The sequence below is a fragment of the Dendrobium catenatum genome, unplaced genomic scaffold (genome assembly GCF_001605985.2).
Source record: "Dendrobium catenatum unplaced genomic scaffold, ASM160598v2 fragScaff_scaffold_993, whole genome shotgun sequence".
NCBI lineage: Eukaryota > Viridiplantae > Streptophyta > Magnoliopsida > Asparagales > Orchidaceae > Dendrobium > Dendrobium catenatum.
Window position 1 is genome coordinate 1,043,340 of NW_021319455.1, and position 13,418 is coordinate 1,056,757.

The 13,418-nt window shown below is 33.2% G+C and overlaps 1 protein-coding gene across 1 annotated transcript in view; it reads right to left on the reverse strand.

The window, feature by feature from the left end:
* LOC110100057 (putative E3 ubiquitin-protein ligase UBR7) overlaps positions 1 to 9,982 on the reverse strand; it is a 17,030-nt gene extending 7,048 nt beyond the window's left edge. The window contains exons 1-4 of the mRNA XM_020827444.2: positions 9,678 to 9,982; positions 9,398 to 9,556; positions 7,964 to 8,224; positions 5,980 to 6,753 (exon numbers count right to left, since the gene is read on the reverse strand). Coding sequence (XP_020683103.1) covers positions 5,980 to 6,753; positions 7,964 to 8,224; positions 9,398 to 9,556; positions 9,678 to 9,758 — 1,275 coding nt within the window. The 5' untranslated portion in view covers positions 9,759 to 9,982. The remainder of the gene's footprint in view (positions 1 to 5,979; positions 6,754 to 7,963; positions 8,225 to 9,397; positions 9,557 to 9,677) is intronic.
* Between the last annotated feature and the right edge of the window lie 3,436 nt (positions 9,983 to 13,418).

A 13,418-nucleotide genomic window follows, 5' to 3' on the forward strand; every position in this document is an offset into this window, starting at 1 on the left:
AGGCCTTCCCCTACTTCCTTCCACGATTTCCACCTCCTCTTCCTCCCGATGGATTTCAGAGTTGGTGTTCTTCGCTGCTGGCCCTTTTGCATCAGATGCCGCCGATTGGGTTTGAAACTCCAACATCTTTTTCATCATATCTCGTAGATCGGCCACTTGCCCCTCCATGGAAGACATTTGTTCCTTCACGGTCTTCTTGATTTGATTTATCTCTCCTTCAATTCTCTCCTCCAAACCATCCACCTTTTTAGCCGCCATCCAAAGGAACCCTAAATTTTAAGACAAATTTCTGGATCTGAAAAAAAAATCAGCAAAAACCATCTTGCCGTTCAAATTTCAGCCACCGAAAACTGTAAAAATCAGCCCCTGATCGGTCCCAAGATGTGCTCTAATACCAATTTGATAGGAAATACTTGAATGATTTCAAGTATTTCCTATTCACTTCCACAACAAATCGCAATACAAACTGCTGTCCACAGCAAGAAAACAGCCCAAAACAGTGGAAAAAACAGAGAAAAACGGTGAGAAATTTGGAGAAAAGACTTGTATTTTACTAATAGATGCAAGGAAATAGCAAAAGATACAAGGATCCTCTATTCGAGAGGAGGATCGCACTCTCCCAATCTCTAGAATTCAATCTAGAGCCCTAGCCAATAAAGAAGAACAAGAAAAACTCCAAAGCAAATTTCACATAACCCTAATCTATTCTTTTCTCCCTACTTAATGCATACAATTCAAAAATAACACAAAAGGACCAAATATCCCTTGCTTCCACTCCTTTTGGCTCCAAGAAAGTATTTGAATCTCAAGTGGACCCCACTCTTTCCCCCTCCTTTGAGCCTGCCGGCCTCCTCCTGCTGTAAAATAGCTAGACCGGCCCAAGATGCTGGGCGGCCGGCTGGACCGGTCTAACACAACATAAGCATGAATATAATGTGTATATAAATTAGCAAAAATAGTATAATATATTATAAATTGATCCCATAAAACGATAAGGTTAGCTCTAAAGAATATGCATTAATCTAAAGTTTAAGTCCAAAAGAGATCTTTATTAAGATATAATTAGTTATGGTGCATGTTGCACTAGCTTGATAAATAAAACTTTTCAAGTGATTTTTAAACTTAAGAGGGTCTCAAATAATTGTAGAAGAAATGTTTTAGTACAAAAGTGATATTCATAATTATGCTAATTATAAAGGAATCAAAATTATGAATATACAACAAATCTATGGGAGAAAGCAACAAAAAATTGATATTAAAAGATATATATCACCTCTAAGAATCAATTTATTTTCACCCAAATCAACATTAACAACAACAACATCACGCTTTTATCTTATTATGTGGGGCCGGCTACATGAATCTTTTTTCTTCATTGTGTCATGTTAAGAGTTAAATTTTCATTTAAATCTAATAAAAATATCATCTCTAATATTTACTAAACAAGACTTTTTAGGTCTACCTCTACCTTTCTTAACATAAGTCAAATCTAATATATCTACTTTACTAACCTGGTCATCAGAAGACCTCCGTTTTATGTGACCAAACCATCTAAGACGTCTCTATATAATATTATCTTCCACTGGAGCTACTCCAACATTTTCACGTATATGCTCATTTTGTATCATGTCTCTAATAGTAAAGCCACTTATCCACTTGAGTATCCTCATCTCTGCAACACTTAACTTAATATTATGCTTCTCTTTAAATGGCCAAAATTCTACACCATAAAGCATTGCAAGTCTAACTATCATCTTATAGAATTTTCCCTTAAGTTTGAGTGGAACTTTTTTATCACACAACAAGCCCGATGCATTCCTCCAATTCAACCATCCAACTTGAATTTTACTAATAATAGCCCCATCTATTTCACCATCACTCTGAACAATAGACCAAAGATAACGAAAACGTATACTCTTATTAATGAAGATCACCCAAAATCACATTCCCCCTACTAGATCTATTATTACTAAAATTACACTCAATATATTTAGTTTTAGATCTACTCAAACGAAAGCCTTTAGACTTTAAGGTTGATCTCCATAATTCAAGTTTATCTTTAACTCCCTATTTAGTCTTATCAACAAGAAGAATATCATCAGCAAAAAGCACACACCAAGGTACAACCCCTTGCAAATGTCTAATGAGAACATTTATGACTAAAGCAAAAAAGATATGGGCTTAAGGATGATCCTTGATGTAATCCAACTGAAATAGGAATATTTTTGGTCAAACCACCTTGTGTTTGAACACAAGTAACAACTCTTTCATACATATCATTAATGACTTGAATATAAACATTATTAACCGCTTTCTTTTCTAGAACTCTCCATAGCACTTCTCTTAGAACTTTATCATATGTTTTCTCTAAATCAATAAATATCATATGAAGATCCCCCTTATTCTCTATGTACTTCTCCACCAAACCTCTCAATAAATGTATAGCTTCCATAGTAGACCTACCCGACATGAATCGAAATTGATTTTGAGAAACATTAGTATCACGCCGCAACATATGCTCCATAACTCTCTCCCATAGTTTTAAAGTATGACACATTAACTCAATTCATCTATAATTTGTACAATCTTGTTCATCATATTATTCTTAAAAATATGAATCAATACACTCATTCTCCACTCATCTGACATATTTTATCTTTAAAATAAACTTAAAAAATTTTAGTAAGCCAAGAAATTCATTCATCTTTTAAGCATTTCCACACCTCTTTTGGAATATCATCTGGTCTAACAGTTTTTCCATACTTCATTTTTTTTAAAGCCTCTCTAACTCCAATTTACTAATACGCCAATAAAAAATATATATTTATTTTCATTTAGGGCGCTAAGGTCACTAAAGTCAATTGCAATCTCATAATCTTCATTGAAAATTTTAGAAAAATATCTCATCCATTTTTGTTGAATATCTTCTTCTAATAAAAACAATTTTTGATCTTCATCCTTAATACACTTCACTTGAACTAAATCCTTACTGCTATTATCTTTTTGTTTGGCTAATTGAATAGCACATTAATTGATTTAAAGGAATTAAGGAAAAAATATACTAAACATAAGCACAAGTTCTTAAAAATAAATATGATGAATTATTAATTAATATTAGAAGTAACTATGCAGTGATTAAAGAGTCTCCAATCATATTAAGATCATGATTATCAAAAACAAGCCAAGTGCTCTCCTCAAACACTTCTCGCTTAATTTAAGTTGCTCAAATTTTTGAAAGACCTCTTAAACTAATTTTTGTATCTACACAATTATTTCTAGCACCTAATGACATTATCTGAAAATAAAATATTATTTTATACATTAAATATAACTTAAAATCTGAATTATTCTCCACTTGAAAATACTTCGATCCTCCAAATTACTACATTTTTTTTAAAAGACATGGGGTTTAGCTTCTAATTGATTCTTTGTATCCCATGTTGCTTCCTCGTCATATAAATCTCTTAACATGACCTTCATGATTGGCATGCCTTATCCTCCGAGGTTCTTTCCTTATGAATAAGGATATTACGTGATGTTAGGGCACACAAATTGAGTGGTTCGTGTTGACTTATATGAGTTGGATCTGGAATATTCTTGAAATAGACACAATATGCATTATAAATATCGGCTAGAACTATTAGCCAGATAATAATATATGTTCTTAATCCAATCCTCTTCAAATATTCGAATATATCTCAATTTCATTTTTCCTCGTATCTCAAATCTGTAAACTCCTTTAGTCAATGACACTTTCAAAATGATGTGATTACCTTCCTCGTATATCATTTCACTTTTGATATTTGTAGCTTTTATGCCTGCTTTGAGCTGCTAAGAGCCATTTGTGGATCTGCTTGGCCCCTTCGATTGTTCGATTTACAAGTTTGGCTCCCAATAGTTTTCGTTCATAATATCTTCCCAAACTTCTTATCTAATAAAGCTTTGTAGGGTGCCATCTTTATGCTGGTGTGAAAACTATTATTATAAGCAAAGTGAACCAACATGAGGTATTCAAACTCATCCAAGATTAAGTATTAACTATTTTACCTCCAAAATCCACTAAACATGATCTCAATATGTCTTCTAGGATTTATATGGAAACTACCACTCATTCTTAACAGTTTGACTGATTGCTTGTGATAAGGCATGCTAAATCTTAATTTGATGGCTTCTTGTAAACTATATCAAAATCTAGATGACATCTAGTATCTCTATCTACTATACTGGTTAATGGCACTCCATGTAATCTCATGACTTCCTGCAAGAACATTTGAGTTAGGTTTTCTAATAGATCGGACAATTAAATTAACATGAGTGTTGACTTAATCAGACCATGACTATCAACTATATGATGCCATGATCCTTTTTCATTTTAGGTAATCCACAAACAAAATTTATTAGTGCTGTGCTCCCACTTCCATTCCAAAATCTGTATAAAACTTCATCGGTTTTTTATGTTTGACCTTAAGTTCTTAAAATGTTTTTTATACTTCATTGTGGGCCAACTTTTAGGGTTGTAGTGCGTTGATTAATAGGACACAATGGAGAAAAAAGGATTCATGTAGCCGACCCCACGTAGTGGGATAAAGGCTTGATGTTGTTGTTTTGTTGTTGTATTGTGGGCCAACAAAATCTTTGCTTTAAAAATTTAGTGCGTTGATTCCAACAAGATGTATATTGTATTCCATGGTATAGGATTCCATGGATATTTCATTTCTAATCTCTTGTTATTTGTTATGCACAAACCCTTGTGATACATCAACATTTCATAATCATCAATCTTGAAGTCAAACTTCTCTCCTTTATCTACCTTCTCTATAAGCTTCCTTAGCTCAGAACCTTTAGATTGGGCACTTTCCTTAATGTTAATGTTAGTTATACAGGTATTTTTTTGTTCAAGTAAATCAATTATACAGTTAGCAAATTAAAAGATGGGTGCAATTGTAATCTTAGTCATTCCATTTTCTCTGTATGATTCATCTGATAATAATGAGGCAAACCATATTTGTTCAACTTCTGACTCAAACTTAGTGGTTAAATAGTATTTTGAATAGCGTTTAGCAGTGTTGGTCATAATGTTGATCATGATCTTCTCTATTGGAGTATATCAAAATATCACCACCACCACCACATCATCATATCACATGAATTTGAAGTCAGCTTATAAACCCTCAAGTTCAATTTGTTCATGCTAAATGTTGTCAAAGGTGTTAAAAATATTCTATGTAAATCATTTTTTAACGTTTACACATGTTCCATTAAATCTACCCATTTTCTTTTATAATCCTCGAAAATTAATTTTATTATCCCATTTAATGGGTGAAGGTGTTTTTTCCACTCTTTGTTGTACATATGTAAAATAAATTTATGCACATAAAATTGGCATGAGATAACCCTATCATATGCGAACTTTTAGAACTTGTACCCATATTTACCTTAGATCTAACCCACCTTCCAATAAGAAAATAGCAATTCCTCATTTTATTTTCTCCAAAATTCATGCACCTAAAACTAAAAATGCTTTAACTAAATTTAAAATTTTTTAAGGCACCAAAATACCTCTGCCTTGCATTTCAAATAGCCTACAAAATAAGATGAATAGTTTTGCAAGCGAAACAGAACTAGCACATTTTTCATTGAAATTAGAAAAGCAAAGCATAGAAATTACAAGATTGTTCAAACAGTAAATTAACCTACAAGCATTCTTCCTCACAAAGTCTTTTGTGGCTCTAAGAAAACAGCGGCCTGATTTTCTAAGTAAATCAGCAAGAAATTCAATAATATGAATGATAAAGCAAATATTCAAGGAAGTCCTCTGGCAACTTCTAACTGTATAAGGCTTTGAAATTTTCCACTAAGGTTTATCACAACAACATATTTACCGAAAAATTTACTTTGAGGACAGAAAGTAGATGTACTTTGCACACAGGACTTCAATATAGAAAAATACACTAAAAACATTGCACAAAGAAGGCATACCAAAAAAGAATGAAACTCGTTCTTTAAGTCATTGATACCCCTTAGAATTTCAATCTTTTGCACGTGATTCAGCTTATCAAGGAAGTTCATTTCAGCTCCTTCTTCTAGCTGTAATTTCTCCTCCCTCTTCTGCTTTGCCATTTTCTCATATTCCTCAATGGAGTCCTCCTTGTCAATCAAGCAATGAAGACCTTTCTGAATGTAGAAATTAGTGCAAGTAAAACACCTGCAAAGAAAATCTCTCCATTTCTTTGACAGAAACATAGGTTTTTTTTCCATGTCAAATGCTGCAAGAGATAAATCCAATCCAATAATGCATTTAACATTTGAAGTTAAACTGTTGCAGAATGCTTTCACCTCTCCCAACCCATAATTTTCCAATGAGGTTTCTCCAGGTGTTTGAAGCTTATTATCTGACATCTCTTCGGTCTTGGAATGCACGTTTGAAATATTCATCTGGTGTTTATGATTTTTGGATGAGCCTTCTTGTGATTGAACCTTATTATCTGACATCTCTTCATACTTGGAATGCATGTTTGAAATATTCATATAGTCTCCAGAAACACGGTCGGAATTATCAATGTTTTCTAGATCAGTAAAAGCAGAGGCCCCAGTCTCCAGAACTTTTTCTTTACCGGATAAGACTGGTTCATTCTTATTACTCTCTATAGCCCAAATTGAAGAAGGATACAATTTAAGAAATGAACAAGTGAGTGAACAGTCTTGGCAGATGAAATCCTCATATAAAGGCTCTCCTTCCTCATCTCTGGGTATCTATGATACATGATAAGAGTTAAAATAATTTAAATAACGGCTGGTAGACCATGAAAGGTAGACAATACAAACAAATTAAAATAATCAAGGGTCGTCACACGCTACTGGATATCATAACATGTGATGTAAAAAAGAAAAACATTCCACATGTGATGGCAATTTACTGCAAAGCTCAATAGAGAAGTCTCTCAAGGAATTTTCAAGTGATTAAAAAAATGGTTAACATTAAACAAAAACAATTTAAATGTAATCACCGGATAGTAACTTCAACAACAAGAAAGAAAAGATTATTAAGAAAAAAATTACAACAACAACAACAAGAACAACAAGCCTTTATCCCACTATGTGGAGTCTGCTACATAAACCATTTGTCTCCATTGTACCATATTAAGAGCAAATTATCATTTAAATCTAATAAAAAAATGTCATTTATAATACTTTCTAACTAAGTCTTTTTAACTATATCTTTATCTTTCTTGACATAGATCAAATCCAATACATCTACTCTCGTAACCAAATCATCAAAAGGCAGATGTTTTATGTGACCAAATGATCTAAGACGACTCTCTCTAATCTTATCTACCATTGAAGCTACTCCAACCTTTTTCATGTATATGCTCATTTCACATTTTATTTCTAAGAGTAAAGCCACTCATCTGCCTAGGCATTCTCATCTCTGCAACACTTAACTTAATTTTATGCTTTTCTTTTAATGACCAACATTCTGCGCCATAAAGCATTGCAATTCTCACCACCATATTATAAAGTTTTCCCTTAAATTTGAGAGGTACTTTACTATCATATAATAGGCCCGATGCATTCCTCCACTTCAACTATCTAACTTGGATTATGCTAATAATATCTCCATCTATTTCACCATCACTTTGAATAATAGACCTGACTCCTATGATGTCTAAAACGCGTACTCTTTTTAATGACTTTGTCGCCCAAAGTCACCATCCCCCCACTATATCTATTAATACCAAAATTACATTTCATGTATTTGGTTATAGACCTACTCAAACGAAAACATTCAAACTCTAAGGTTGAACTTCATAATTCAAGTTTTCCTTCAACTCCCTCTCTTATCTTATCAACAAGAAGAATATCATCAGCAAATAGCATATACTAGGGTACATTCTTTTGCAAATGTTTAGTAAGAACATCCATGACTAAAGCAAAAAAATAGATGAATAATGAATTAAAATACCTCTTCTGTGGATACAAGACCAAGGTGATTCTCATGAAACCAGTCTTCACATATGCAGCATTGTATCATCTCAACTTGTTCCTGAGTTTCTGGATCTGGATAAGGGCGCATACATACGCAATAGCGACCTTTAAAATTCTGATTGTAAGCATTATCCACATTTTCAGGTTGCTTATTAGGGAAAAGTTTGCAAGAAAACTCCCCAAATTTTGAATTCCCACAGTCACATCTGAACTTTCTCTTTGTCCATAGCTCCACAACCTAATAAAAACAGCAAAGAGACTTAGACAAAATTCAATCCGCAACCAAAATGCTGCAAAGCAATTGAATAAAGATTCCTCAATAGTTTTCGCATTCAAATAAATAAATAAATAAATAGATCGATCCCATACAAAGGGTGTTTTCCTGATTGTCATTGCTTACCAAAAACTTTCATGGCCTTTAAGAAAAGGTGCTATTTATAGATAGATTATTTCTTGATTTCATATGAACATGCTTTTTCAACACTTGCAAAACAATTTTGCTACAAAAAAAGTGTGTAACTTTATACCGAATACTCCTTATTTAATGTAAATGATACCCGAGTTGTATAAACCCCTCAAAAATATATATTAAATGTATGGATTTGAGATTCTAATATTTCTAAAATAGAATTATAAACTGAAATCATGATCAACAGCTTTCCCAGCAAAGCCTCTGAAGATTAGAAAAAAATTTGAAAGAGATTCATCTTTTTAACATGATAATTCCACCGGCCTAATTCCATGAGAAAAGTGCATGATCAACAAAATTGCTCAAATCTCTAATGGCATTAACCTAGGGTTTGCTCAAGTTTCAATCCAACAGCATTACATAATGTTCAAATTGAATTTAAGCTACAGATTGTGCCAAGGAAAATGCATGCACATAAACAGTTTTACAGTTAATAATGGAAACAGGGATTTCATGGAAAGCCTTGAACTGAAACCAAACATTTTCATCATTAAATTATTCCTTATGAACATAGGTGACGTATCCCATATATGAATAAGAGACACACTCATTGAAGGTATTTGAAAAATAGAATCTTATATAGTTACCTAACGATTCACATTTAATTTTGTCTGTCCCACAAAAAGTGAGTTCTGTATTTGCAGTAACACAACATAGGCTTATATCACACAACAAGTAAACTTCTAAAGAAGTCTCAAGTGATCGCTTACTAAAACAAATGTATATTCATTGCTAAACTGTAGTAGAATATAAGCAAAAATTTTGTCCTAGAAACCATTTGGGTAAAAATCAAAACCAGAAACAATAAGGCAGTCAAATGCCAGTGCTTATCTTCTGCAACATTATATCTGTTTCAATCAATCTCGCCATGCGACAAAGCCAAGCACATCCCGAAGCAAAAAACATGAAGAAAATATTGCAAGACAAAGCCTTCCCTCTTACCTCGTGCCCATCATGGCAAGAGAGGATACAGGCAGTGCACACCCCGGCGTTTCCACTTGGAACACAGGTCAAACAAGAGAAGATCGCCTGCCTCTTCATGTAACCATTATCATATGTGCACTCCTTCCCCTCGTCGCCTCCCAGCACCAAATCCGCCTCCTAGGGTTTCCAACCAGCAAGTTTATCCAATTAATCCCAACAAAAAATAAAACTAAACCAGCAAATATCAAAAACTCCACCACAAACACAATTACAGAACCAACACACGATTTCCACTCACCAGCTCCTCCGCCTCTATTCCCTCAATGTACTCCTCGATCGTCACCGTCTGCTCGATCTCGTCCTCGAAGGTCTCCGCCATCTCGAAAGTAAAACCCTAGCTCCAGGAAAGGGCGAGAAAGCTGAGAGAGAAACCCTATATACCGATAAATGGGTGCGCAGCTGAGGCTGTAGAGGTTCTAGGGCACGGAGAGAACTAGAAATGGAGGAAGGAATTGAATAGAAGAGTGAGTGAGAGAGCGGGACGGAGAGATCACACGAAGGTTTTGGATCAGGGAAGAGGGTCTGGTCTCTGAGGCTCGAGTTCGGTTACTTAAAAAAGAAGAGGCTTTTGTGTCCGAATCTTTTCCCGCCACCCCATTTTTTTTGGGAGCATTTTGAGCGCGTGAGAAAAAATTTTGTGTATTGATAGATTATTAATTTACATAATTCTTTTTGGCTTATTGGTTTAGAGCTTAGGCTTCAACTAAGAGGTCCAGAATTCGTGTCTATGTATATAAGTTGTGTGTGAGTTTGCATGACCTAAATGTCCCAAAAAAAATAGATTATTAATTTCATTTATTGTTTAAATGGGATCAAATCAAAATTATGAGAGGTTTAAGATTTAAGATTATTTTTAAATTAGTTTAAATTGCATAATAATGATATTATATGTATAGTATAAGAGAATTATGTTGTGAAATATAAATTATATGTGAAGAATAACTTCTAAATTCCACTTCGTCCAATAATTCAATGAAAATTTTTAATATTGTTCAAAATGATATAATAACTAAATATTCTCTCAATAAATTTCATTTTATTAAAATGGATTAAGGCTTTATTGGGATGACTTGCTTACTTTTTTGTAAAGCTATATATTTTAGTGCAAAAATTTCTTGAAAACAGAGAAAAATAAGTGATATAAAGCTATCCCAAAAAATCTTTTTGAATAAACTATTTCAAATCTACTCAAAATCTTCATGAAGAAGCATTTTATTAGGTCAACATCAAAACTCACAAAGAAACTACTTCAACTCCACTCCAAAATCTTTAAATGTCATGGTGTTGCTAAAGAGTTTGGGAAATTATAGATGAACACCAAAAAGAGCACACAAGTAACACAACAATTGCCTCTTCATTATCATGGAAATATATTAAAATAATGTTATTTATCTCGCATTTTGTAGTGCTAGATCGCGCCAATCCGCTAGTCTGAGATAGTACCTTGGAGTTGATTTTAGGATGCACTGTCAGATTATGATTAGTATGGCAAAGTAGATCCTAACAACAATTGCTTTTAAGGGGTTAAACTTAAATTAATAAATATTTTCTAACTACCCTATTTTTTTTAAAAAGAATTTAAAATGAAAATCTAAAATTCTATTTGAACTTACTACCTACGACGTTGGCCTGTGGGCGGAGCGGCACTAGAATTCGCTGCTACATCTTTTAATTATCTATTCTATAATAATTTTGGATTCAGCATACAATACTACAACGTTAAATGGTGGTGTTTCGATGCTACATATTAATATATATATATATATATATATATATAATGTAAATGGATCAAGCTTATGCAACCACATAATCTAACATACCAATCATAAAAATGCACTATTTAAATCGTGTAGGTGCATTATGTAAACGTATCAACAAAAGGATCATGCATATCATGCAAATACATTAATTATCATGTAAATGCATTATGCTTGTCATACAAATTCACTGTGCGTCATATATGCATATGTATCATATGAATCCTCTAAGTGCATTATGTCAATCATGCAAATACATCATGTCAATCATACAACAATCATATAAATGTATAATGCATCATGCAAATCATATAAATGCATTGCTCAAATCATGAAGTGCGCAATTATACAATCATACAAACAACATCAAATAACAATACAAATGCACATACAAATGTGTAACTGAGAAAATGCACCAAAGAGCGTATGACACAAGCATGACGTCCAAGAATGTTGCATGGGCTATAAAAAAGATAAGTAAATTCTAGGAATATTGAAACGTGCACATCCTACTTGGAAATGAAATATGAAATATCCGCATAGGTCTGAACGAGCGTGACATATGTATGCACTTAACGTATGAGGATCCTGGGCGGACTAATAAAAATAATAATTTAGTTTTAAATCTATCACTTTGAAAAGTGTACAAACATATCATACGAATACAGTAACATGCATAATGCCATCTAAAACTAATTTTAAAAAACCTACATGAGCCACGACAGACGTAACATGTGTATGCACATAACATCTAAGAATGTTGCGTAGATTAATAAAATAAATTAATTAATTTTAAATCTACGCTTTGAAAAGTGTACAAACATATTGTGCGAATACGCTAATATGCATAATGCCATTTAAAATGAAAATTTGAAATCTCCGCATAAGCCCCGACAAGTGTAGTAAATATGCAAGTGTGATCTTTGATGATGTTGCGCGGACTCATAAGTGATGAGTTTTAAAGCGTGAAAATATACATCATGCAAGTACACAAAATGGCACTCGCATTATTTAAAATGAAACTTAAATGACCCGCATGTGCTCCGAGAAGTGTGTTACGCTCCTAAACCCTTGCTTGAAAAAGTTGTGCAAGTCAAAAGTGAACTTAAGTTTAAGTTTGATCCTCCTTTTTTAATAGACCGGAGTTAACACGACTTGAATCACTAAACAAATGCACGGTCGTAATGTCGACTTGAGTATTTGATTTTATACGTTCATATTACGCCTTCAAAGCCTCATATAAAAAATGTTCACTATTAAAAACATATTATCCGGATTAACACTCGTTGAATTAACTAGAGTATTTGACTTTATACATTCACATTAGGCCTTCAAAGTCAATTATAAGAAACGTTGACTACTAAAAACATACACTTTCAAGATTGTCGCTCATTATATCAACCGAGATATTTGATTTCATACGCTCACATTATACCTTCAGGGTCTGTTATAAAGAAAATCCACTCATCAAAATACACACTCTCAGTTCTGATAACTATACGCCAACTCCAAAAATTAGGAGTTAAACTCAATCCTCTATTGGCAAGCTAATCTCAACCGGATGAGATCATGCTTTTTTAAATGCCTCCAAAATTGTAATAAATACAAATATTTGAAATAACATTAACATCACCCTAATAATTACCATGTTAAAAGTTAATATCAACCAAAGGGGTCTCTATGTTTTAAATACCCCAAAATCTCAAAACTATTCATGAAGTGGTACTAATTCTAATAAAAATTCAAAACTAAAAATCCCTAAAATTTAAAATATTCAAGATAAAATATATTACCTAATAACCTTAAGGAAATTCATCCACCCTCCGCAACAGTTTATCGAGGTGGATAAATTTGAAAATCACTTCAGCTCATAAAGAGTAAATGTCCAGTAAAGAATATCACAAGGATTCATACTCAAATTATTTCTTGCTAGTAAGGACGTGGCACATATTATCCAACCAGTAATATCATTGTCAAATATCACCACAGGTAAATGATTATGACAGGGTCCCTCTAACTGGGTGGTTTTTCCACCAAATGGTACTACTAAATTACATTCACCTCCATAGCTCGTATATTCCCCAATGGCTCTAAATCCTTGAATAATGAATCAATAGGGTATAATTGATAAGGTACAAAGCCCTTTATTAGCTAAGGTGAACTCAAATATGTTCATTTAAGCAAACATTTATCCCAAGTCTATAAGATACTCTTGTATGAAG